At 34.7% G+C, this 25,171-nt stretch overlaps 4 protein-coding genes across 4 annotated transcripts; 3 read left to right on the forward strand and 1 right to left on the reverse strand.

Moving 5' to 3' along the window:
- Positions 1-1,353: 1,353 nt before the first annotated feature.
- On the reverse strand, positions 1,354-3,292 carry LOC134239617 (protein IMPACT homolog). Its single transcript, XM_062721798.1, has one exon. The coding sequence runs from the start codon at positions 3,279-3,281 to the stop codon at positions 2,076-2,078; it is 1,206 nt and encodes a 401-aa protein (XP_062577782.1). The 5' UTR covers positions 3,282-3,292; the 3' UTR covers positions 1,354-2,075.
- Positions 3,293-8,743: 5,451 nt separating this feature from the next.
- On the forward strand, positions 8,744-10,217 carry LOC134239618 (P2Y purinoceptor 1-like). The gene has a single exon (XM_062721799.1). The coding sequence runs from the start codon at positions 8,744-8,746 to the stop codon at positions 9,929-9,931; it is 1,188 nt and encodes a 395-aa protein (XP_062577783.1). The 3' UTR covers positions 9,932-10,217.
- Positions 10,218-17,013: 6,796 nt separating this feature from the next.
- On the forward strand, positions 17,014-20,443 carry LOC134239619 (uncharacterized). The gene is made up of 10 exons (XM_062721800.1): positions 17,014-17,084; positions 17,422-17,473; positions 17,649-17,707; positions 18,284-18,366; positions 18,562-18,632; positions 18,729-18,799; positions 18,900-19,006; positions 19,212-19,276; positions 19,549-19,646; positions 19,848-20,443. Exons 1-10 carry the CDS (start codon positions 17,018-17,020, stop codon positions 20,006-20,008), a joined length of 834 nt encoding a protein of 277 aa, XP_062577784.1. The 5' UTR covers positions 17,014-17,017; the 3' UTR covers positions 20,009-20,443.
- A 3,765-nt stretch (positions 20,444-24,208) lies between these two features.
- On the forward strand, positions 24,209-25,130 carry LOC134239631 (uncharacterized). Its single transcript, XM_062721809.1, has one exon. It carries the CDS (start codon positions 24,237-24,239, stop codon positions 25,128-25,130), a length of 894 nt encoding a protein of 297 aa, XP_062577793.1. The 5' UTR covers positions 24,209-24,236.
- The last annotated feature ends 41 nt before the right edge of the window (positions 25,131-25,171 follow it).

Raw genomic sequence — 25,171 nt, forward strand, 5'->3', positions numbered from 1 at the left:
ACTTGGGAATATCTTTAATTTTTTAATTTTTCATGAATATTTTCAGATTCAACATTTTCCCTTTTTTTATATAAACTTTCATAAAAAGACTTTGTTTCCTCTAAAATATCTTTCTGAGTAGAAACAAATGATCCATCATCTCTTTCTATTTTTGGAATTTGCTTACTGACATAGTTTCTTGATTCTAAACTAATAAAGTATTTTGATGGTTTTTCTCCTTCCTCAATCCATTTAACCCTTGACCTGATACATTGTCCTTTAAACCTTTTTTTTCTTATTTCTTCTATTTCTGTTTGTTTTTCTGCAAGTTCATTTCTTGACTGTTCAGTTAAATTTTGTTCTAATTCAAATATTTCTTTTTCTAATTGTTTTTCTCTTTCATTTGTTTCCTTCTTTTTGTAAGTGGAATACGAGATTGACTTTCCTCTTATTTCCATTAGTAAAATATCAAGAAAAAGTTGATCACTAATAGTAAATTGAATATCATCATTACCTAGACAGCTAAGTCTTTCCATATTGTAAACAGGGCAGACATACTGAACTTTGACCTCTTCAATCTTATATTTTATCTTTTTAACAAATTCCTTATCAGTTAGTAAAGAGTTATTAAATTTCCAGAATCCTCTTCCTTTTATGAACTCATTTAATTTACAACTTAACAAAACTGGTGAGTGATCAGAACGATAACTATTCTCATAAGTTACAGAAGGAGTCATGGTAAACAAAGATTCCGATATTAAGAAAAAGTCAAGCCTAGCTTGTTTAATTGGGTTTTTTCGTCTCCATGTAAATCTTTTTAAGTTTGGGTTATTTTCACGATATACATCCTTTAGGTTTAGAGCATCCATAAGTTTTAAAACTTCAAGTCGTGATTTAGGATTATTTAAATTTTTGTAGTTTGTTGAATCTAACTCTTTATCAAAAATTAAATTGAAGTCACCTGCAATAACAATGTGTTGAGAACAGTTTATCTCCTCTATTGTATTAAGTAAACTTAGAAAAAAATTGGGTCTATCACAATTTGGACCGTATATATTTATCAATAAAAAAGGTAAGTCTTCAATGATGACATCTAAAATAAGATAATTTCCCTCATTATCCTTAAACTTGTTGCATATTTTTACTTCACAATTGTTATTAAATAAGATAGCAACTCCTCTTGAATTGGATTTAAAAGAACTAAAAAAAGCTTTATACCCCCACTGTGTTCTTATCATGTTCTCATCTTTTTCCACAGAATGTGTATCTTGAAGAAAATAAACATTATAATTCTTAGCTTTTAGATTTTTGAAAACATCACCTCTTTTATCTATATCCCCCAGGCCTTGGCAGTTTACTGACAGTATTTTTATGTTGTTTTCCCTATGTCCCATAAATGTCTGTATGATGATAGGAATAATGCTGACCCCCAGTTGTCAAAAACAAATAATTGGAAAAAAGTTGAAAAAAGTATGGGAAAAAAAGACATGCCTCTTGTTGTTGATTATTTGGAGGGGGATTTTGCCAAAAACTTTTTAAAAGTTATGATAATAAATTGGAAGTAGGCACATTTATAAAAATAAAAAATGCTAACGGATTGTAGAGAATACTATGCACAAAGACTTTTCTATTTAATAGCGAAAAAGGATATGAGCATAGAAAGTTATGATAAAAGTTTAATAACTTAAACAATAACAGAGCAAACTCTGGTTTTAAACAAATCATAACTTGACTGTTTTGTATCAATTAGATAATGTATATTTGTTTGATATTATGGAGACTATGTGCATAGATTCCCCCATTGTTATGTGGTATTTAAGTCAAATAATATATTCACATATTATGTTAACACCAGGCAATATTTGAAATGAAAAGAAAATTGTTTACCAAATGCGAAAAACAAAACAGGAAATACAACATTTCAAAAAAAGCCGGAATAATTAGGTAGAAAAAAATATTCCGGAATATTTCAATAAATACACCTGATGTTTATTTCACTTTGAAACACTGTTATCGGTAATAAGATTGGTTCAAGATAGTGGTCCACTCAAATAACAGTCGGAATTCACCTTTTATGCGAGATTGAAAGATATATATCAAACTGAGACTGGTAACTTCTTTGCCGCACCGAGACCTGCTTCCTTAATGTGCGAGAAGCGACGGGGTCCGATGTTATTTCCGTGCCATCTTGACACAACTACAAGTGCATTGTTAATTTCGTTATCGGCCAGCGTTTTTAATAGCAACCTACCGGCTCCATGCTCTCCATCGTCATTTGAACCTTCGTGCACCACTCCATCACTACTTGAGAAACGGTAGGCGTAAATATTGTGACTCGCGCTTGGCACAGTCTCGACACGCATGATATCCACCAGCGATTTCTTGATCTGTTTGTAGGAGTCGACCTGTGTAGCGTGTGCTATGAACCGGTTCCCGTTATCTTCTATGGACTTCCCTGTACTAACGGCAGTATTTACCACGTCATCTGTGATCACTTCGTCTGCGGTAGGCAAAGGTCCGACTTTCTCCCGGTAAACGGAGTTGCTTTGCGTAAATACAAGTTTATCACCCTTGATTTTTGACTCGATACTGCGTTCCGCATACTTCTTTTGAACTTCGTAGAGTTGCTTTCTCCTCTCTCGGATCTCTTCCGGCTGCTGCTGTGCTACTCTTATAACTGATTCTTTTTCTTTCAAGACTTTAATATGCTTCATCACAAGGTCTTTTTGTGTCTTATCACTGAATTGTACACAGATGGGTCTCGGGAACTTTCTTTGTACATCATACTCTCCCATGCGGAAAAGTTTGTTTATTCGGAGTTCGTTAACTGTTGCCTCTTCCATCCCCATTTCAGACATGAAAACATTTCTAAGAATATTAGCAAGATTTTCCGGGGACTTTCTCTCTGGACTTTTTTCCTCCAACCCACTGATAATAATATTGTTCTCCATTGATCTTGATTTGAGGTCGATAATTTGATTATTTTGCGTGTTCACACGATATTCAAGCTTAACTACGTAGTCCCTGAGTCTATTTAATTCTCTCTCCATTTTCTTCTGATTGTCCTGCAACTCTGTTACGAGGTAGATAGTATCATTGGCCTGCTCCTGGACATTCTCTAGCCTCTCCTGAATACCGTTTTTCGCTCTAATTTCTTTAGTAATGTCATCTAGATGCTTGCCCTGACCATCGAGTCGTAACATGAAATTAGCTAGCGTTGTCTGTATGCTGGAAATGCCCTGCATAATTTCTCTAAGTTGAAAACCTTCAGTTTTCTGTTTACCTTGTTCATCTTGTTCCATTGACAATTCACCCGTATCATCCGTTTTGTCCAGCGGTCGTTTTTTAGAGATCTCCGCCATTGTGAAGACAAAATAACACTGTATTTAGGTATATGAGTATCGCTCACCGTTTAACAGTTAAATGCCACTGACTTACCGAAAAGTTTACCAACTCTCTGGTGTATCTATTTCTTTCCGTAAACTACTTAAATCTGCACATAACACATAGAAGAATGTCTTGATTAATATCACTGCATTTTAAATTTCAGAGTTTCACTTTTTCACAGGGTTTTTGGCAAAAATTCTCCCTCTGCCAGGAATGTGTGTCTTACATGTTGGGCATGCGCACTCCCTTCCGGCAAATATTGCTTTCACACACAATATTGTTGTAGAAGATAAATTAAATTTATCATATTTTTATGCGCCGGGATCAAAAGATCCGAGGCGTATAATGTTTTTGTTCTGTCTGTTTGTCTGTTTATCTGTTTGTCTGTCTGTTGTCAACCTTAACCTTCGCCATATAACTTTTGAACCATAGGAGATAGAGACTTCATAATTGGTTTGCCTTGTGACCTTGACTGTGACCTATATGCTAAAATAGTTTTTGGAACTTTGTTGCCGCCGGGTGCATAGTGTTTTTGTAATTAATATGGATGCATGTAGTGCACATTTCAACGATTTAGCCGTTTTCTGGTTCGTATCAAATAGAAGAGTCCTACATAGCTGTACTTGTCAATATATTTTACTGCTGTTGTCTATTGCTTCTCGAGAAGACCAAGCATTAAAATCAATGATAAGTAGGGTTCCAAAATGGAATAGGAGTACAGTCGAGTATTTTCATATGTATAGATTCTTAAAGAATAAATTCTTTCTCCTGGACTTTATTAAAGAATGTTTCTGTTAAAGAGCAAAACAGTATCCAGCCTGTTAATACAAAAAGTGCATAACAAATACAAATATTACTGCGTCGCAAGCCCCAGTCTCATAAAAAGGCCTTCTGTAAACACCTTGCAATAGATGCACTGGAAGTCTTGGAGAGCTGGCACCACACTTCTGACAGGTAAGCATAGTTACAATTGTCCACATCATTAATAGCGTAATTACCTAACAACACTATTAGTCATGTTATTGAGATAATACGGGTTGGATTTGAAATATTTTTCTCTCCCATGATAACCGTATTTTAGATTAAATGTTTATTACAAATTTTAATGAATCATTAGTTCCCCCAGGAAGCATTATCGTAAAGAATTTCAGAAAAGGGACATGCGTGGTCCATCGATTATTAACATAAGTTTATGTACTTTATGTTTTATAATTTTCGACTCTCTATTTTGATTTTGTAATTTTACTTAAAGCTGCCTTAAGTTTAGCGCACTCTTTGAAACATTCAGCACGACATTTAGGCATAATCTAAAAACAGTATATGATTAACCGTATATTGAAAAATACGGAAAGGTAAACATTTTTATTACGTGATACTAGTAATATGTGTTTTGTGTTTTTCAACAAGGTGATTTCATATATCATGTCAAGGTTAACGTCGCAAACTGAATGATCCTTTCTGAGAGAGCTATATAAACGGACTTTGGACCGTGGCTTGAGACAATGGGTTAAGTGATTGTTCCAAGAAAATTAAATTTCCACAAAATTACGACTGACATGCATAATTGGCCAAGAAATAAAAATACATTTGATTGCAATTTTTCAACCAAAAAGAAAAATATGGGATTATGTATGCAGAATTTCAAAGGAATTGACCTATAAGAGAGAAAAGAGCATTTAAGAAATAAATGTGCGTTAGTTATTTTCTGTTTTTACCCTATGTGATGTTCAATAGCCACAGTAGACTTGGTTCAGAATCACATAGGGTAAGAACAGACTATAGGAATTCTTTTATTCGAGGAGATAAACAATTTCGTCACGGGGGCCATATTTCGAACGGAGATTTCAGTGAATATTTTAATTTTGGGATTTACATGCCTAAACGGTAAGCTATCTAGAAATAATAGTGACAGAGAGTCAAATAAACAACTAAATGACTTGCTGTAAATTCCTAAATACACGCGTGGAATTAATTATCGCGTAATTTCGCGAGAAGCACCACACGCGAAATAAAATTACTCGCCTTTATTATTATGGTGCTGAAATCAATATAAAATCTCTTAACCAACCGTCTCTTCGCCAATAATTATCCTCGCGATTTGCCGTTGAAGAGCCTATTCGCGATAAAAAGTACTCGCGAAAAAAAGTTATCTACAGTAATTGAAGCGAACGGCAGTGTGGTCTAGGTGAATAATTCTTGCTATAGTCGACCGAAGTTGGGACTTAATCTCCAGACATGAATTATGAGTGACTGTCCAGGGATTCTGCGACGGCGTCAGTCCAAATATCTAGCCCAGCAGAATATCAACAGTGATTATCAACTAATGGTCAACTGGCCGTCTTATGCAAATCAGTTGAACGCTTTTCAGCATTCAACTCCTATTGGTCAACTGTTTTCGCATTATCAGTTGACGACTAGCTGACTGCTAGTTGACGACTAGTTGACGGTCAACTACACATTTTCGTATGGGTAATCTTGACTTTGTCCTGTTACCCTGGATCGGATTCACGGAAGTCCCCCTGTTCTTCTGCCAAGACATTCTAAGTACACATATAGACTGTCCTTTGCATTTCTATTCGTTTCCAACGATGCAAGAACGAAACCGTTCGTGTACGCACTTAGTCTTCACAAGGTCATAATTAACCTGGACGCATTTTAAGTTTTCTATATATTTCTGCCCTCTCCCCCCCCCCCCCCTCCTCATGATGTGGTTTATGGAGACCGGGTCTTCCAACAATCTATTGGAATTCCCTTGGGTACCAATCGCGCCCCGTCATTAGCAGATCTATTTTCCTATTCATATGAAGCGAAATTTGTTCAAAATCTTTTACGTGAAAAGAAGACAACAGTTCCTGTGACCCTCAATTCGACATTTAGATACATCGGCAATGTATTGTCAATTAACAATGATAATTTCCATTCTAATATCGATACGATATATTCTGGCGAGCTTGAAATAAAAGATACCACAGAGTCTGACACATCTGTTTCGTTTCATTTTTGGATATTTCACTTGAAAAAGACGTTAATGATTATCTAACAACAAAGATTTATGATAAACATGATGACTATAACTTTTTCATAGTCAACTTCCCTTTCTTATGCAGCAATATACCTTCATCTCCTGCATACAGGGATTATATCTTTTAGTTAATTCCATACGGAAGAGAATGTTCTATGTATGAACAATTTCTTAAACGATGTAAGCTATTGAAAAACAAGGTGATGAAGCAAGAAAATCAGCAGTCCTATTTAAAGTCATCATTTCGTAAGTTCTATGTATGGCACGCCAAATTCAAAAAAATGAGCTAAACATAGTTTCACAGTCGATAACCCGGGTTTATCGGTTGTAAACTATAGTTTACGGACTGTAAACTATAGTTAACAACGTTAATCTATATATGGCACGCCAAATTCACAAAAATGAGATAAACCTAGTTTCACTTTTGATAAACTAGGTTTATCGACTGTAAACTATAGTTTACAAACCGTAAACTATAGTTAACGATTCGTTAAGTATAGTTAACGATTCGTTAAGTATAGTTTTCATCTGTAAAACTATATTTAACGGTTGTTAACTATAGTTTACAAATGATAATCTAAGTTTATCTGTCTGTAATAAGCGTTAAACATAGATTTTGTTGATAAACATAGATTCACGTTTGTAAACTATAGTTTACAATCTAAAACTATAGTTAAGAGTTGTTAATCATAGTTTCACAAATCGTGAAACTATATTTATCAGATTGTTAACTATAGTTAACGGTTTGTAAACTATAGTTTACAAATCGTGAAACTGTATTTATCAGATAATCTATGTTTTGCAATCGCAAATGATTGTTTTCAGTGTTAAGTATAGTTTACGGTTGTGAAACATAGATTATCGCGTTAACTATAGTTTACAGATGTAAAATATAGATTAACGTTGTTAATTATAGTTTACAGTCCGTAAACTATAGTTTACAACCGATAAACCTAGTTTATCGACTGTGAAACTATGTTTTGCTCATTTTTGTGAATTTGGCGTGCCATAGTTTAATTACGGTTTGTAAACTATAGTTTACAGTCGATAAACCTAGTTTATCAATTGTGAAACTAGGTTTAACTTATTTTTGTGAATTTGGCGTGGTCGATACAATTTTATCTCATATAACTATTTTTTCGTTGATTGTATATGAATGAACTATATATGTACCAGGTAGATGAGATAATGTATATATTATCATTTGCACGTTGTGTGTTCTGCTATTCTTTGGGAATAACTTAAGTTCAAAATCCTTTGAAATTGGCAATCTTTCCATATAAATTTTGATACACTGGTGTCTCTCTTCGAATCATGCCATGATTATAACATGTCCGTTTGTCATTAATGAAATCGCTGGTTTATCGATACCGTCACATTACTCATTAAGGCTCAGGATTGTTACCACAACAAAGTTACTTAAATTTGTAAACCCTAATGATGACTTTCGATTTGTCATGACAGAAAAGAGAATAAACCCATCAGAAACTATTAACAAATCACTACAGTACCACACGACAGCGACTACAACCCACCCGATAAAACGTCTTTGTATTAATGTGATTATTGAGAAAAAGTGTGCTTTCCATCAGAATATTTCTGTGTCGTATCAGCTGTTTTCTTTGTTTTTTAAGAGTTCTCATTATAGCTCGGTCGGCTAACGCTGGGTAATGCACCTGAAGGTTAAAGTCCTTTTTTCTGTTGTTGATGTCGCTTTTTCCAGCAATTAAAATCCATATCACTAATATGATATAATCCTTTATACCATAAAGTCATCTGGGCTGTTTAATTGAATTGTTCTTTTTGTAAAGTCAATATGCCATAGTGATGCAAAATCAATTTAAGTAACTCAACTCTATTTTTGGTCGAAAGAATTTTATAATGAGTTGATCTGTTCGAAGTAAAATACAATGTTCTATTATAACTAAGTAACTTAGAAAAAAATAATAGCACGAGTCGTCATAAGTATGGTCTTCGACTTAAGTACCCTTTATGTTACGACCTCCAGCAGAACTAGGGAATATTGGCAAAAAATTTAATTCTATTGTTTGAGTAATTTCAGACATTTTTTCTTTGTTTTCCTAGTGTCTTTTGATCCTGAAATCTAGTTTAACTAGACTTTATGATCATTGTTTGATGTTTGTCGACAACTTCATGAAATCACATTAACAAAGTGCGCTTTAGGACAACACAGCAGGCTCGATTTATGAGGCAGATGTTCATCTGGAAATTATCATTTGGACATATTTAAAAACGAGATTAAATAAAATCTATAGGGTGACATTTGGTGTCATTGTACTTATATGCACCTACATATTCTGCGTTTATTTGTTTTCATTTCATTTTCCAGAGAACATGAGTCTATATGATGTGAACAGAACCAATCTACAGACCGTGTACAACGTCATTTATGGATATATGCAGAACAATTACGACCCACACTGGGACAGTGGTAACAGGACGTTATTATGGTGGCTGAACGACACCGGGGAAAACTCACTTCTCCACAACGCCAGGCTGTTTTACTCTTACTGTACGCCGTTTGTAATAGTCATCGGACTTTTAGGGAATGCTCTCTCGCTGTGTGTGTTTATGACCAAGAACCTGCGCAGTCTCTCTGCCAGTACATATTTGTCTGTCCTGTCCGTGTCAGATCTTTTGACCTTACTGTTTTACGTCACGGTGGAATGGCTTCGGCGGGGACTTGTCTACCTGGATCCGGAAATGAGGAACAAAACCCTTTTCTTCGATGAAAATGTGGTTTGTCAGTTCCAGCAGTATATGGCTTATGTTTCTAGGCTTCTGTCGACATGGATTGTGGTTGCGTTTACATTGGAGCGCTACATTGGCGTTTGCTGGCCATTACTTAGAAAAATAATTTGCACCAAACGCGGAACTAAGCGCATTATTGGTGGCATTATTGCGTCTTCAACGATCGTTGTTCTCTACAAACCTATTCTAAGTGCCATTTATGTTAGTGCTAAGGGGAATCGCTACTGCACCACGGCCGAAAACTACAGCTTTTTGTCTTTTATTCTGGACAGTATTTATGCCATTTTGATGAGCATGATACCCTTTATAGTCATAGTAGTCCTCAACATCCTGACCATTCGGAAGATCTTGTCAAGGAATAAGAAACGAAAAAGCCATAACAACATAGTAACTGAGGAGAGTGTAATTCGACTGGAATTCACCATTATTTTATTGGTAGTATCATTCTGTTTCATCGCCTTCAACGTGCCATTTTTTGTAGTGTGGTTGCGGACCTTCCTGCATTCCAAACACCTCTCCAATACAGAGGATTTAGCCGCATATGCGGACCCGGATGTAGATTATTGGCAGGGAATTCTATATATAACAAGAACCATTTTCAATATGAACTATTGTATTAACTTCTTTTTGTACATCATTGCGGGTGCATACTTCCGACGAGAAGTTAGAATGTTGTTTTCGCGCCATTCCTTTCGAGATCTACCCTACTCTCTTTGCTCTCTACGTCTGAACACCCGTTCAAACACTCGCACGCATAAGACATATCTGTGAATCAGGATCATCGGTGCATTGGAATCATAAGCTTTTAGGCATTCGATCTCTCACTTTTGAAGTAAAACAGTCTACAACTATTGTACATGTATATTAATGAGAGAGTCAAGAAGTGCAAGCCAACCGAGGGAACTAGGCTTGCTGAATGCTTGAAGGGAATGGAATCTTGCTGACAACCTCAATGCTTAAATACGATAAAAAAAATAATAAACCTGTACATTCAGTTTTATGCAAATTACAGGCGAACAATGAAAATATCCATACCTCAGAATGTAGATAAAATAATGAAAACCCTCAATAGCAAGGCACTGCAATTCAATTAATGGTCTGCAGAGTACATGAATCTGCAAGCAATACTAGTACTCTCTATATTAGGCCTGTCTCCTTATATGTAACCTTCACTGAGCTGCGTTTTTGAATCTGGAATCTAAAATTTGCGAGGTGTTCAATAAGTGTGTTTAACTGTGTATCAGTTCATCAGACTGACGCACTGATTTTCAAAGAATCGAAAAATTTTTTTTTTCTTATGTAGTGAAAAATCTTCGTCACATACACAGAGATTTACTTCTTCATTATGAGAGAAAACTTGCGCGCCATCTAGCGTTAATTCAGATAATGTCTGTTTTTAACGCCATCTAGCGTCAATTCTGTGAATGACTGTTGGTTTTGCATCAGTGATCGTTGGTTTTGCATCGGAGTCTGTTGACTTTGCAAACGAGTCTGTTGATTTTGTTTTAAGGTGGTCTGTTTTGTATTTCAGCATGTTTTTTAAAATAAGTTGTTAGTTTTGCATTAACATCTTTTTACCCTTTCCGCCGCCCATAAGAGCTAGAATGTTTGGAAAATATAAATACAGCGATGGTACTATTTTAAATACACACAAGCATTACCGCACTTACACAGAAACAGAGCAATCTGAAATAAGAACTTTTCTCTGGGCTATTCTCATAAATATGATTTGTAAGTACTCTCTATTAACTTTATTCATTGTTCAATAAAATCATCAAAGGCAATGATAAAGATATTTTTAAAATGTTTCTATATTGCTGATTCCACGCCATGCACAATAGGGCCGCCTATTTGGTGTCAGATCCGATTGTTTGATATGTTCCCTTTCTATCTGTTTTATGGTTCTCTTGTTTATATTTAGACATTCGAAAGTCCTGACTGATGAAAAACTGACATCATTGCCAGAATACATTTTCATCGTGTTTTTATTGTTTGTTTTCGATTTCTTTTCATTAACAAACTGTCAGAGTAAAAAAGTGAGGAACTGGCTGATAATGATTTAGAGAAAGTTTCAAGAATATGTTCCAAGTGATGTCAAATTGCTCATCAAATTAAACGCAGATACACCAAAATTTATTTACACTGTATTTCATAATAGTCCTACTGCAGTATTTTTTAAGCTCGCAGAATAGTTTAAGCAGCAGTGTCAGCCTCTTAACACTGTCTTCTTCATGCTCCAGTATAGCCTAAACAGCGGAGCTGCTCCTCTTGATTTGCCCCTACAGTAGTCTAAACTACGAAAGCCCAGAAGGCTCATTCGAGATTCGAGTTTCCAAATACGAGATTCGAAATTCGAGATTCAAAATTCGAAATTCGAGATTCAAAATTCGAGTTTCGAGATTCAAGATCCAAACGAACCAATCAAAAGCGGGTTCAACATTTGATTATTTCCCTTTATTATGTTTTTACTATCAAGAAATAGTTCAATATAATTATATTAAATGGGTCATTTGATTAAATTACAATGCAAGAAAAAGTGTTATATATATTAGAGGGAAATTTAAATAATTAATGGAATTTTGATCGGCAAAAAATATTTTTATTTATATTATAGATTCTTAAATATTAAATAGATTTCATATATCAGGAGTATATATATTTTTGAATTGTCTACTAATCTTAATCTTTATGCATTTCCTGTGTTAGGAAAACCACAGGTACTTGTGAAAGGTACCACCCCACCCCCCTCCCCCGTCGATATTCAACCCTAGGGCATATTGGACATTTTTTTCACAAGTTTTATTTATTAAACTTATTCATCATGTATACAATAACAAAAAATTGTAAAATCCCTAGAATAATCGCTCAACACCCCCCCCCCCCAAATACCCACTATACATTATAAGAGAAGGATATGCCACTCCAGTCTGTTTACGTTGTACCCCCACTGGTGTTAAATGCATTTATTTTGTTTTAACTTTATATGTCGATTCACACTGTCTCTACATATACAATGTATTTCCAGGGGCGGATCCAGGAATTGAAGTTAGGGGGGCGCCAGATTCAGGCAGGGGGTCTGGGGGCCGCCTTGAGGCCCTCAGTGGGTCCAGGGCAAAGCCCTGGTGGGGGCCCAGGTGGCGAAGGCCCCGGAAGCTCTTGGATTCTAGAAGTTTTGTAGGGTAAAAATGAGGTCTACCGAGTAGACATTTAAAACATTTTCTCGACAAACTATGTTTTATGCTAACTTGGACAATTTTAAGGGGGCGCGCGCCGGGTGCGCCCCCCCCCCCCTTAAATCTGCCACTGATTTCTGTCTTAGTCCATGCTATCAGACTGACTCTGCATCACGTAATAATCCCACATTTTTTCCGTAAACAGCTTTCTTTCTTGTAAAGTGGGGTAATAAATAGTGTTTTTTTGTTTTGTTTTTTTTTTTGGTTGAGCGATTATTCTGGGGGTTTTACGCCAGCGATTTTTTTCGTATTGTAAGGCTACACATAACAGAGAAATAAGCCCCGGGGTTCAATATCAAGGGGGGGGTCTTGTCCACACGTACCTGTGTTTTTCTAAAAATTAAGACAAGAAACATGTATTGACGTAAGCGTCAAAAATCGGCCGCAAACCAATTAATGTTCCTTTTATGAAGCAACTAAAGACTATGGTGGTCTGTTTTTAAAATATCTTATATTTATCTTTTAATATATATCCTCGTGATATTAAAAGCTTGTGCTCTACATTGCATGATTTTCTTAATTATATAATGCATGTTCAGTATTAACCCCTGGTACTCTGCGTCAACAACTTTTGAACCGTGGGCCTGTATGGCATTTACATTAAAAGTTTAAAACTAAAATTAAATGTAATCTACAACTAGATATCCAGTGTAGTTTAATTTAATAAAAATGCAACAAATATGTTGGTATCCTTGCTCGCTCTTAGAGGAAAAAACTAAACTCCCTCTAGATCCGCCACTTCATTTCTTTTCTTTGAGTTGTAGCGGGAAAATTCTTGGCACATTGTAAAACGTGCATTATCCTCGTCTGCTAAGGGCCAAATCTTGTAATATTTTGTAGCCTGCTAAGTCTTTTAATGAATTTACATTTAACCATATTTTTCAAAATGTTTATATGTGTACATATGTACTCGTCATTTTAAAATAAATACATACAACAAATCCCGTTTGAATAGAGAAAATAAAATTGTGTAATATACATAACGCGGTCTTTGATTTAGACTACGCCCAACACATGTCTTAATTTTCTCCGCACTTCAAACATATCTAATAAATTTCTAAGTCAGTATTGGATGAATTATTTACCTCATTCTTCGTAAGAATTTTTAATTTTATGTTTATTGTGCATTTTTCTTTAACCTTAAGACCGTCTTTTTAATATACTATTATATTAATGTTAAATATTTTTTATTTAAATTGTTTTTTATCCGCAGAAACTCACAGCGACTTCGAACTTTCATATCATATAACCGACCATCTCCTGGCGGCCGGTAATTTGTCATCCATACAAAAATATAATTATATACTCCTGATATATGTAATCTATTTAATATTTAAGAATCTATAATATAAATAAAAATATTCATTGCGCATCAAAAATCCATTAATTATTTAAATTTCCCTCTAATATATATAACACTTTTTCTTGCATTGTAATTTAATGAAATGACCCATTTGATATAGTTATATTGAATTATTTCTTGATAGTAAAAACATAATAAAGGGAAATAATCAAATGTTGAACCCGCTTTTGATTGGTTCGTTTGGATCTTGAATCTCGAAACTCGAATTTTGAATCTCGAATTTCGAATTTTGAATCTCGAATTTCGAATCTCGTATTTGGAAACTCGAATCTCGAATGAGCCTTCTGGGCTTTCGTACTAAACAGCAATGAAGGTTTCAAAAAGAGAACATGCCTATTGTTTGTTTTTCAATCCTTGTCCTTAAGGACCGTCAGTCAATATTAATTATTTCTAGCGGTTTTTTAATTAAACCTCTCTGGAACGCAGATTTTCAAATAATTGCAAGGCAGATGGCATACAAAAGTATTGAAACTGGAGCGTTACCAGTGGACGCTTAGCTACATGGGCACTGACTGGACCTATAGGTATTGTGTGTAATATTTTTTCTTCTTACCCCATCACCAGTTTAATATCATGGCTCTGTGAGCCTGAATGAACTGCACAACTATCACTCTTAAATTCTATATTATATAGACCAACGGCGACATGTTGACTCACGGGACACCATATAAAGTGACAAATTGTTATTTGAGAAGAGAAAATAAATCATAAAGTTATATAATGCACTGTTACAAAAAAAGATTATTTGATACATTAATATGGATTGTTTGAGGACATTAATTGATAAGACATCCTAGATCAATAACATTTTGCTGTGAAAAAATAACAATATTCAATTTTCTTTGGAGATATGCTTCCATCATTTTTGTATCTTTAAATGATGTGTTTGATTGATAATCAAGGACGAGATGAGCTGTTTGTCGTCCATAACTGACCTCCAATTGTTTTTAGACTCGTTTAGATAACGAACTACACATATCTGCGTTGTTGTAAAGAAATGGTGGGGGAAACGAACATTGATCAATCTGAAAAAAAATCTATAATTAATACAAAGCTGTGAACAGGAAATGAAACACGAACTCCTGAAAATTCCAGAGGTGGGGTCCGGTGGCTTAGGAGGAGTAAGCATCCCCTATAGACAAGCCACAACTGCAATGCGCCCTATGTTTTGATAGAGAGATGGGATATTCCGTTGTAAAATTCAGTATGAAAACGAAGTCTTAACAATTTGTACTCGTGAAACACGTCAGCCAAAATATAAACCAATGATATATTTGCTTACATTGTCATAATCGCGACTATATGATTGAAGATAGATTTTACTGGGAGTATACTCTTGAGTATATTGGATAAATTTGAGATGTAAACAACGTATGCTATCGCAGTTGATATTATATAAACATTGCATGTAGTTGAGTGTAACATTGAAAATTTTCACCCCAAGAAAACCATTAATTGTCAACCGAGGCGCAGGCGATGTTGACAATGGTTTTTGAGGGGTGAAAATTTTCAATGTTACACTCAACTACATGCAATGTTTATTAAATATTATACTGAATGTTTTATACAAATACATATGAACAGTGAACCGTGCGCGCATAAATTCTGCGCAGTCGCTATTTTTTGGAATATCACCCGTCGTCAAGCAGTGTTGGCTGTTGCTACGCTGGAGGGCGTGGCTTTGTTATTCAGCGGTACATGTAGTAGTGTTTTTTAACAAATGTTTCTCGACGTATCAGATTCAAGTAAATTTACATGAAAGTATAATATTACATAAATATTGCATGTAGTTAAGGGTGAAAATTTTCAATGTTACACTCAACTACATGCAATATTTATTATATCATGCTGAATATTTTACATAAATACATATAACAGTGAACCGTGCGCGCATAAATTTTCCCAGTCGCTATTTTTAGCTCTACTGGTCAGAGACCAGAAGAGCTTATGCGATAGTAATGCGTCCGTCGTCCGTCTGTCCGTCTGTCTGTCTGTCTGTCCGTCTGTAAACAATTTTTCAAAATGCTACTCCTCGTACAGTTTTGGTCTGATTTCAATATAACTTGGCACACAAGTAGAGTACACTAAGATACATAATTCTGTGTATCGGTTTTTGATTTCGATGATCGGTGTTGCCATGGTTACTAAAAATAGAATTTTCTGTGAAATTCTTTCAAAATGCTACTCCTCCTACAGTTTTGGTCTGATTTCAATATAACTTGGCACACAAGTAGACTACACTAAGATACATAATTCTGTTTATCGGTTTTTGATTTCGATGAACGGTGTTGCCGTGGTTACTAAAAATAGAAATTTCTGTGAAATTCTTTCAAAATGCTACTCCTCCTACAGTTTTGGTCTGATTTCAATATAACATGGCACACAAGTAGACTACACTAAGATACATAATTCTGTGTATTGGTTTTTTATTTCGATGAATGGTGTTGACGTGGTTACTAAAAATAGAAATTTCTGTGAAATTCTTTCAAAATGCTACTCCTCCTACAGTTTTGGTCTGATTTCAATATAACTTGGCCCACAAGTAGACTACACTAAGATACATAATTCTGTATATCGGTTTTTGATTTCGATGAACGGTGTTGCCGTGGTTACTAAAAATAGAAATTTCTGTGAAATTCTTTCAAAATGCTACTCCTCCTACAGTTTTGGTCTGATTTCAATATAACATGGCACACAAGTAGACTACACTAAGATACATAATTCTATGTATCAGTTTTTCACTTCAATGAACGGTGTTGCCGTGGTTACTAAAAATAGAAATTTCTGTTAAATACTCTCAAAATGCTACTCCAAATACAGTTTTAGTGTGATTATAATATAATGTGGCATGCAAGTAGACTACACTAAGAACATAAAGAGACTTAATCAAGGATCATTATTCTATTTATTGCTGTAGAAAAGTTTCAATTCCCAACTGCTTAAGTACTTTTCTCTTCCTTTGCTATAAGTACAAACCAGTAGAGCTTCAGTCTCGACAGAGACTTCTGGTTTTTTAATATCACCTGTCGTCAAGCACTGTTGACTGTTGCTACGCGAGAGGGCGTGGCTTCATTATTTAGCGGGTAATAGTGTTTTTTAACAAATGTTTCTCGACCAATCAGATTCAACTAATTTACATGATAGTATAATATTATAAATGGGTTCCGTTACTCTAATCATATCATAATCCTAATGCTCTCATGAATATTTGAAGTCGGGATCGGGATGTTGAACTCTACTTTTCTTTTCCCACACTTCAACATGAACACTAAAGATGTAGTAGTATTGAAGCTCAACGACATTACAGATGTCTCTGTTCACTTGCATGGTATTATTATTTTATTTTCATAGATATTTGTATAGAGCATGTGAATGTGTCACAAGTAGCTCAGGTAGTAAGCTGTCTCAAGATATTTTGTGAATTGTGTCCAAGTAAAATCAACAAGTACATTTTGTAACGTATCACTTATTGAGTTATTGACTCATAGACATACATATTGAATCATACAGGAACAAAGATAGTCATACTGCTATGTAACATTGTAATTGTTATGTTCAATAAACCTGTTTAATATTTGATTATTAGGGCTTAGTGTTTATCCAATATCCAGATGATAAAGTTAGCTTTTATGATCTGAATTACACATTGCTTAACAATTTTCTAGGTGCCACTATAATATCCTGGAAATGCAATGCCCAAGAAGTGCTGTTTGTAAGGTAAGCTGGGTGATTTTACCCAATTTGGTTTTACTGGGTATGTTAACCAGTTAATACCAGCTAGTTTAATAATTGGTCAACTATATAATTATTCATGCACAATCATGTAACTTTTGGCATATTGACTTTGGCAATTTTTGAATTTTATATTCATTGGCTCAAAATATTTCTTCAGTAAAAATGCATTGTTTGACAACAAAAAGGCCATCCGTGGAGGAATACCTCTTGTTTTCCGTAAGTATATCCTGTTTTTTTTTTTATTTTAGCTCATTTTAATGAAGTGTACAAGAGCACATTCAAGCATGCTAGATCAAAGCTTTGGGAACACATGTCTTTCATAGTGCATTTGTATTCGATGCCCCATATTGATCAGATACAAAATGATGCATATTATACAATTATATGAACTCTTTTGGTGTTGAATATGGTTTGTTATTCACCAGAAAAAAATCCAAACCAAATTTGCATAAATGTTGCATTTTGATTCAAATCCTGGATCTGACCTACTGGATTTAATAGTTATTTTAATTGCAATTAATCTTGACACAAAAAGAGGCTAAAGCAAGGATCATTACCAGTATTCTTTTCATTTCTTCTGCATAGTCTTAACATGTTTAAGTTCATTTGGTAGTTTTTTTTCAAACTAGTGGAGATACACATACAGTCGGTCGATCAGTTTCTTCAGAGTCTTCTAATTTTTACTTTAAGAATGATATTAAACACAGTAGTTAAATTATTACTTTTTTAAAAGTTAAAAAATGTGGAAATATTGTCAAATAACTTTGATTAAATATTAACTCACTTAATTAGCATGCTTTGGCCCATGGGAAAAGGGACCTCAACATGGATTTGCAAGAATAAAAAGATGGAGGAAAGAATCTGAACCGAAACAGGTAATTCTTCTTTTTTTACCTGTCTATTGATTTATGATTTTTATTTTAATATGTGACTGTTTCATTAACATTAAACATGAGAGAATGCTTTAAAAATTCTTAATGTGAATGAAAAGGTGACTAAGATTTTGTGTTAACTTTGAATGATTTCTATTTTCCCGAATTACTATGAGCTTGTCAGTGCATGCTTTGTAGAACAATGGCAGAGCATCTATGTCATTTTCACTAGAGGATGATGAAGAGACAAGAAAAATGTGGGATTACAGGCAAGTTCTTTATGCATTTATTATTTCAAGTTCTGATGTAAACTAGCCCCACTTTTCCCTACTCTCATAAAATAAGACAACTTTTATTTGTTTCAGATTTAAACTTGTATACAATGTTGATCTGGGAGAAAATGATTTGAAGCTTACTTTGACTGTCAACAACAATGGTTAGTGATTCATTTGAGTGAAATCAGTCATTCATGTTCCTGTTTTGGATGTGTACCACATGTATGGCAAAGGATTGCTATCTAATGATTCTAATTCTAGACTCCAAGGCTTTTGATTTCACCACTCTGATGCACACTTACTTTAGATGCCCAGACATAGCAGATGTGAGGATTCATGGATTAGAAGGACTACAGTACAATGATAAGGTTCAGAATTAGTAACATTGGTCTGAAGTTAAAGGAAACAGAATCCATGAAAACTTGATGGAGAATCATACTTTTTATGATATGATATGATTGATATCATATGTTCACATGTTAAAATATTATATGTGTAGAGTCTACTCAACTTGATCTATAAATTGTATGATAAATAGATGACAAGATACTAGTATTTATTATTCCTGAACAGGTTGAGGGAGGCAAGGTTTCAACGGAAGAAAGAAAAATAGTTAGTGTATACAAGAATTATGACAGGTAAAAACATTTTAACTGTGAATCTTGCAAATACCCCAGTAATTTGTTGGGTTTTTTTTTTATATGCATGTATAAAGCAAGATGCTTTGTTTTTATGCTTTGAAAATCTTTGATATGAATTATGTCAATTTTAATATGCGTTCACATGTTAAATAGAATTCTGTGCAATAGAACAAAGCAAACAATGGAACATTTAGAAAAACACTATACATATGTGTTATAGATTTTAAATTCCTTATTTATATTTTGAATACAGAAACTTTTTTATTCAGAGTGTATATGAAATGTGGAGCAGACAAAGTGTGTGTGGAAGGTTTAGGTGATGGGAAGAAATCTGTCAATCTGGTCCTCTCCAACCTCCCAGATGTGGGTGAGTCAGATATCGATATTAAAATGAAACATAATACTGGCAGGGCTTTATATTTTAATGTAATATAACCCCTCATTCCTATGTTTATTTGTTAAATTGTAACTAAACTTGATCAATTATTTTGAACATTTTTTAAGAAAAAACAGAAGTTACAGCTGTATCTATTGTTTATATTTAAATATAATGATCTCCTATTTCTAGTTGTTTGGAATCCATGGGAAGATAAAGCTAAAGCAATGTCTGACTTTGGGGATGAGGAGTATAAGACCATGATTTGTGTGGAAGCAGGATCTGTATCACAGTCAGTCACAGCTCCAGCGGGGGGATCAGTGCTCTTCACCCAGACACTGAAACTGTGTTAACCTAGAAAGATATAGTGCACAGTAAAACTTGTCTAGTACAGACACCACAGATTCCAAAGAATTGTCTGGATTAGACAACTTTCCAATTAACAAGATTTTGGATTATACAACATCTGGATTAGACAGGTTTCACTGTATTTCCATTGTGCAATATGTTACACACTAAAGAAGATTGGACCATCACATTTCAAGATGTTTTTCTGCTTTTTTATTTATATTCAAATATGTATTTTTCTTACAAATATTGATCTATTTTATATATTCCATATACAAATGTTTATATTAATTATTATTGTCTATATTAGAGTTAGTGTTCTTTGCAAAGTATGTAACCAATTTTCTCCAGTTAGCATTCCTGAACTATTTGCTGATTCTACATACATGTATATGTAGCAACATTATTATGCAGTGGTAGAAATGAAATTAGTGAATGACTCTGAGTGTTGTATACCTGTATGTATATATCAGGAAGCCAAACTCATGAAACAAAAAGCCAAATTCTTGCAACAGGAAGAAAAACTCATGGTTAAAATTTCTTGTCAACTGGATAATTTTCTCTAACCACTTGTTAACTTAAGCATGTACACCCAAGGAAGCTTTGCTGACTGTTAACCAATGGTTAATCATAGATGTCAGATTGGTCTTTGACACCAATATTGGCAGTTGACAAAGTAAAGAAAGGGCATTTACCCACTTACTTCCATCATGATTTTGAAGATTTCTTCCGAACATATATTTTCTGTAAAATCTATATAAGAAATAACAGACATGTTGGGCCACATCTATATCGTCTATCTCTTCGTTCTCATGCCTTGAGTGCATAGGACCAAGGACTGATGACTCTTGGAAACTACACAACTGGATACAACATGAAAATGATTGGTGAAACCATGGATTTTCGTGTATCTAGCATCTCCAGGGGCGTTTGGGATGTTTGAGCTGCGCTATGTGACACTGCTCCACGTTATGTCAAATGGCCCTCTGATTCTGGGGTGTAACCTACTGCTTCCTATCATGGGGTTGTAGGAGTTGTAGATGGGGATCAAAATCCAGTTCCCAAGAAAATTTCCATTCATTAAATGTTGAATGCCATACTGGTAATTTTAGAGTTCTCATAATTAACTAAAGGTACAATTTTCTCTTATTTAAATACGTACTAGTACAATAGGCTGCCACAATAAAGAACTGTAAAATGACGAAACCCTGAAGTATAAGGCAAAATTTGGAAATTCACTGATGATGGTAATAATTTCCATTTGAGTTCTAAAAAATTACAACTATTGGGCCAACCTTGGACCAAAGTACTCATCCCGACTTAGAAGAGAATACTCGTGCTAACATAGGAACAATGTTGGGCCAGTGTTGTCTTCATCTTTACTAACCTCAGATCACCTTCGTATCCCCTTCTTGCCCGCTGATACACCAGGCTCCACTAAGGCCAACGTAATGCTTCCAACTTATGACATCGTCCTTTAGTTCGCAGTTTTTATTAGCTCTATTGGTCAGAGACCAGAAGAGCTTATGCGATAGTAAGGTGTCCGTCGTCCGTCCAGCTATCTAATTGTCAATCTGTCTAGCTATCTGTCTGTCTGTCTGTAAACAATTTTTCAAAACGCTACTGCTCCTACAGTTTTGGTCTGATTTTAATATAACTTGGCACACAAGTAGACTACACTAAGATACATAAAATAGTGCAGAGGTTTTTGATTTCGATGAACGGTGTTGCCATGGTTACTAAAAATAGAATTTTCTGTGAAATTCCTTTAAAACGCCACTCCTCCTACAATTTTGGTTTGATTTTAATATAACTTGGCACACAAGTAGACTATACTGAGATACATAAAATACTGCATCGGTTTTAGATTTCGATGAACAGTGTTGCCGTTGTTACTAAAAGTAGAAATGTCTGTGAAATTCCTTTAAAACGCTGCTCCTTCTACAGTTTTGGTCTGATGACTATGGCTTCTTTTTTCATCCTTTGTTATACGTACAAGCCAGTAGAGCTACAGTCTCGACAGAGACTTCTGGTTGTCCAAAGTTGGACCAATGTACTCACTAATTCTAAAAGAAATTTCAAAAACCAGAAGTCTCTGTGGAGACTGTAGCTCTACTTGTTTATACTTATAACAAAGGAAGAGAAAAGTAGCAGTTGGGACTTTAAACTTTAAACAGCAATAAATAGAAAAATGACCCCTTGATTAATTCACTATTTCTGGCATAATTGCAATCTACAACTGTAGGAGTAGCTTTTAATAAAATTTTAAAGAATTTTCAATTTTAGTTACCAATCCGTGGCAACATCAGTCATCAAAATAAATTTTAAAAAATAGTCTATCTGCATGCCACATTATATTATTAAAAAAATAAAAAATGTATTTGTAATAGCATTTTAAAATTATTTTACAGAAATTTCTATTTTTAGTTACCACGGCAACACCGTTCATTGAAATCAAAAATCGATGTATAGAATTATGTATCTTAGTGTAGTCTACTTGTGTACTAAGTTGTATTGAAATCAGACCAAAACTAGAGGAGAAGTAGCATTTTGAAAGCATTTCACAGAAATTTCTATTCTTAGTAACCACTTCAACATTGTCGAAATCAAACATCGATGCACAGAATTATGTATCTTAGTGTAGTCTTGTGTGCCAAGTTATATTGAAATCAGACCAAAACTGTAGAAGAAGAAGCATTTTAAAAGTATTTCACAGAAATTTCTATTTTTAGTAACCACGGCTACACCGTTCATCGATATCAAAAATCGATACACAGAATCATATATTTTAGTATAGTCTACTTGTGTGCCAAGTTATATTGAAATCAGACCAAAACTGTAGGAGGAGTAGCATTTTGAAAACATTTCACCAAAATTTCTATTTTTAGTAACCACGGCAACACCGTTCATTGAAATCAAACACCGATGCACAGAATTATGTATCTTAGTATAGTCTACTTGTGTGCAAAGTTATATTGAAATCAGACCAAAACTGTAGGAGGAGTAGCATTTTGAAAGCATTTCACAGAAATTTCTATTTTTAGTAACCACGGCAACAAGGTTCATCGAATTCAAAAACCGATGCACAGAATTATGTATCTTAATATAGTCTACTTATGTGCAAAGTTATATTGAAATCAGACCAAAACTGTAGGAGGAGTAGCATTTTGAAAAATTGTTTACAGACAGACAGACAGCTAGACAGACAGACAGACGGACGGAATAAGCTCTTCTGGTCACTGACCAGTAGAGCTAAAAAATCACTTGAGATTTCATTGGGCCAACTTTAGTCCATTTTACTGCTACCAGATGAAAATATCAACTTCGCTAAGGTTGCATTACAAACTTTGTGCTAACGTTGAGCCAACTTTGGACTCCCAACTTCCCTAGAAAGTCTATAAAAACGGAACTGGTTGACGTTGGATCAAGTTGGGCCAACTTAATTAATACATTGTAATCTCAACATGTTGGGTAATTAAGAGATGGTTTACATGGTAACATTGGCCAAAACAAAGTCTATTAAACGCAAACTATCAGCCATCCATACAATCATAAACGGACCTCAGCTCAACGTAGTCATGCTTTCTGAGTATTTCAAGTTTGTTTCAAAATGACAAAATGGGGAAAAGCACAGACAAGTAAATTTTGCTTCAAAATTTGTAAAAGAGTATTAAGACTATTTTGTTGATTCCCGATCATACTATTTCTCTCGCCTTTCGGCAACATATTTTCATTTCTCAGTTTCTCATCCTCGCAATGACGGGGTCCTGAGTCAACACATTGCCGTTGGACCCCAACGACGTCTTGTTGACTCAGGACCCCTGGCATTTCGTGGATGTAAGTTTCTTAGTATGATCAAGAACTTGTTTCGAGACTAATCTATTACATGCCTCGATCCATGATCTTACTACCTTTTATAAAAAAAATAATGACATTAACTTTTTAAAGCATGCAGTGTCCTTTCTCTCTTCAGCATATCTGCTATTAGAATCCAAAGCCGAGCAAAATAGTTACTAGCGTGCGCAATAATAGTGGCGCTCTGAGAATATCGGTAAAAAAAATGTTTATGTGAATACACTGCCTTTTTTTCTAAATACCAATAATGAGATTGTGTATTTTAATATGAGGAGCAAATTCTGTAAACATGGTGTCTGTTTAGTACTGATTTTTATTATTGTGACATGGCTTTTCAGATCCGTTCGTCATTCACGAGAAAAAGAACCCTTTATTGAAATGGCACACAGCATTAAACGCTGTGACAGTGTGACCATTAATTCATGCTCAGGATTTCAGTTGCAGCAAAGAGAATTGTGCCTCGCTTCGAAAATCAATAACCAAAACAAGGCAAACACAATTCAATGGGCAGATGTCATAAATGAATCGACAATTTTATCATTTTTTACGGAAAAGAAATTAGACAATCTGAACATTTTAGTTCATTCTTTTATTGAAATTTGCAAAAAGGAAAATATTCCATTCATGCTGTATGGAGGTTCGCTGCTGGGAACGTATCGACATCACGGTAAAATACCGTGGGACGATGACGTTGACGTTATCGTCAGTTCAAAGGTCAAACGACGACTGCGAAGCATTCTGGAATCTGGAATGTTTCATTCCCTCAGTGTTTGGGGAGATATGTCATCACAATGGAAAGTCTTCAGAAAAAATTATAATCAATGGCCGTTCGTGGACGTCTTCTTTTATGATGAAAATAAAACACACATTTGGGATACGGTTCCACAATATCGAGGACGTTTCGTATTTTCCAAGAGTGATGTATTTCCGCTGGATTACCGTTTATTTAATGGCTTGTGTCTTCCAGTTCCAAAAAATATAAAAGTGATTTTAGAACAGAATTACGAAATTGACCGATGTCAAAGTCCGAAATTTGATCATTTGACCAATAATAGAATTCCTTCCAAGAAGAGAATGAACATTCCCTGTAACAAACTCTTCTCCAGATTTCCCTTTGTCTTCCGTGATCATGTTGATCAAGTGTTTCCCAGCTCGTCGACTTTTATCGAAAGCAAGAAAAACATTGACCAAAGTCAGATTCTGTCAACAGAGACACTAATGTTAAATGACAGTATCATTCTGTATTACCAAAATAATAATAATAAATTTTAGTTAAACCTTGGTCATATCTTTTGAATGAGAAGAAATAGGGC

This window comes from Saccostrea cucullata, unplaced genomic scaffold (assembly GCF_032062105.1).
Source record: "Saccostrea cucullata isolate Sc308-1 unplaced genomic scaffold, CSIRO_AGI_Scuc_v1 ctg80, whole genome shotgun sequence".
NCBI lineage: Eukaryota > Metazoa > Mollusca > Bivalvia > Ostreida > Ostreidae > Saccostrea > Saccostrea cuccullata.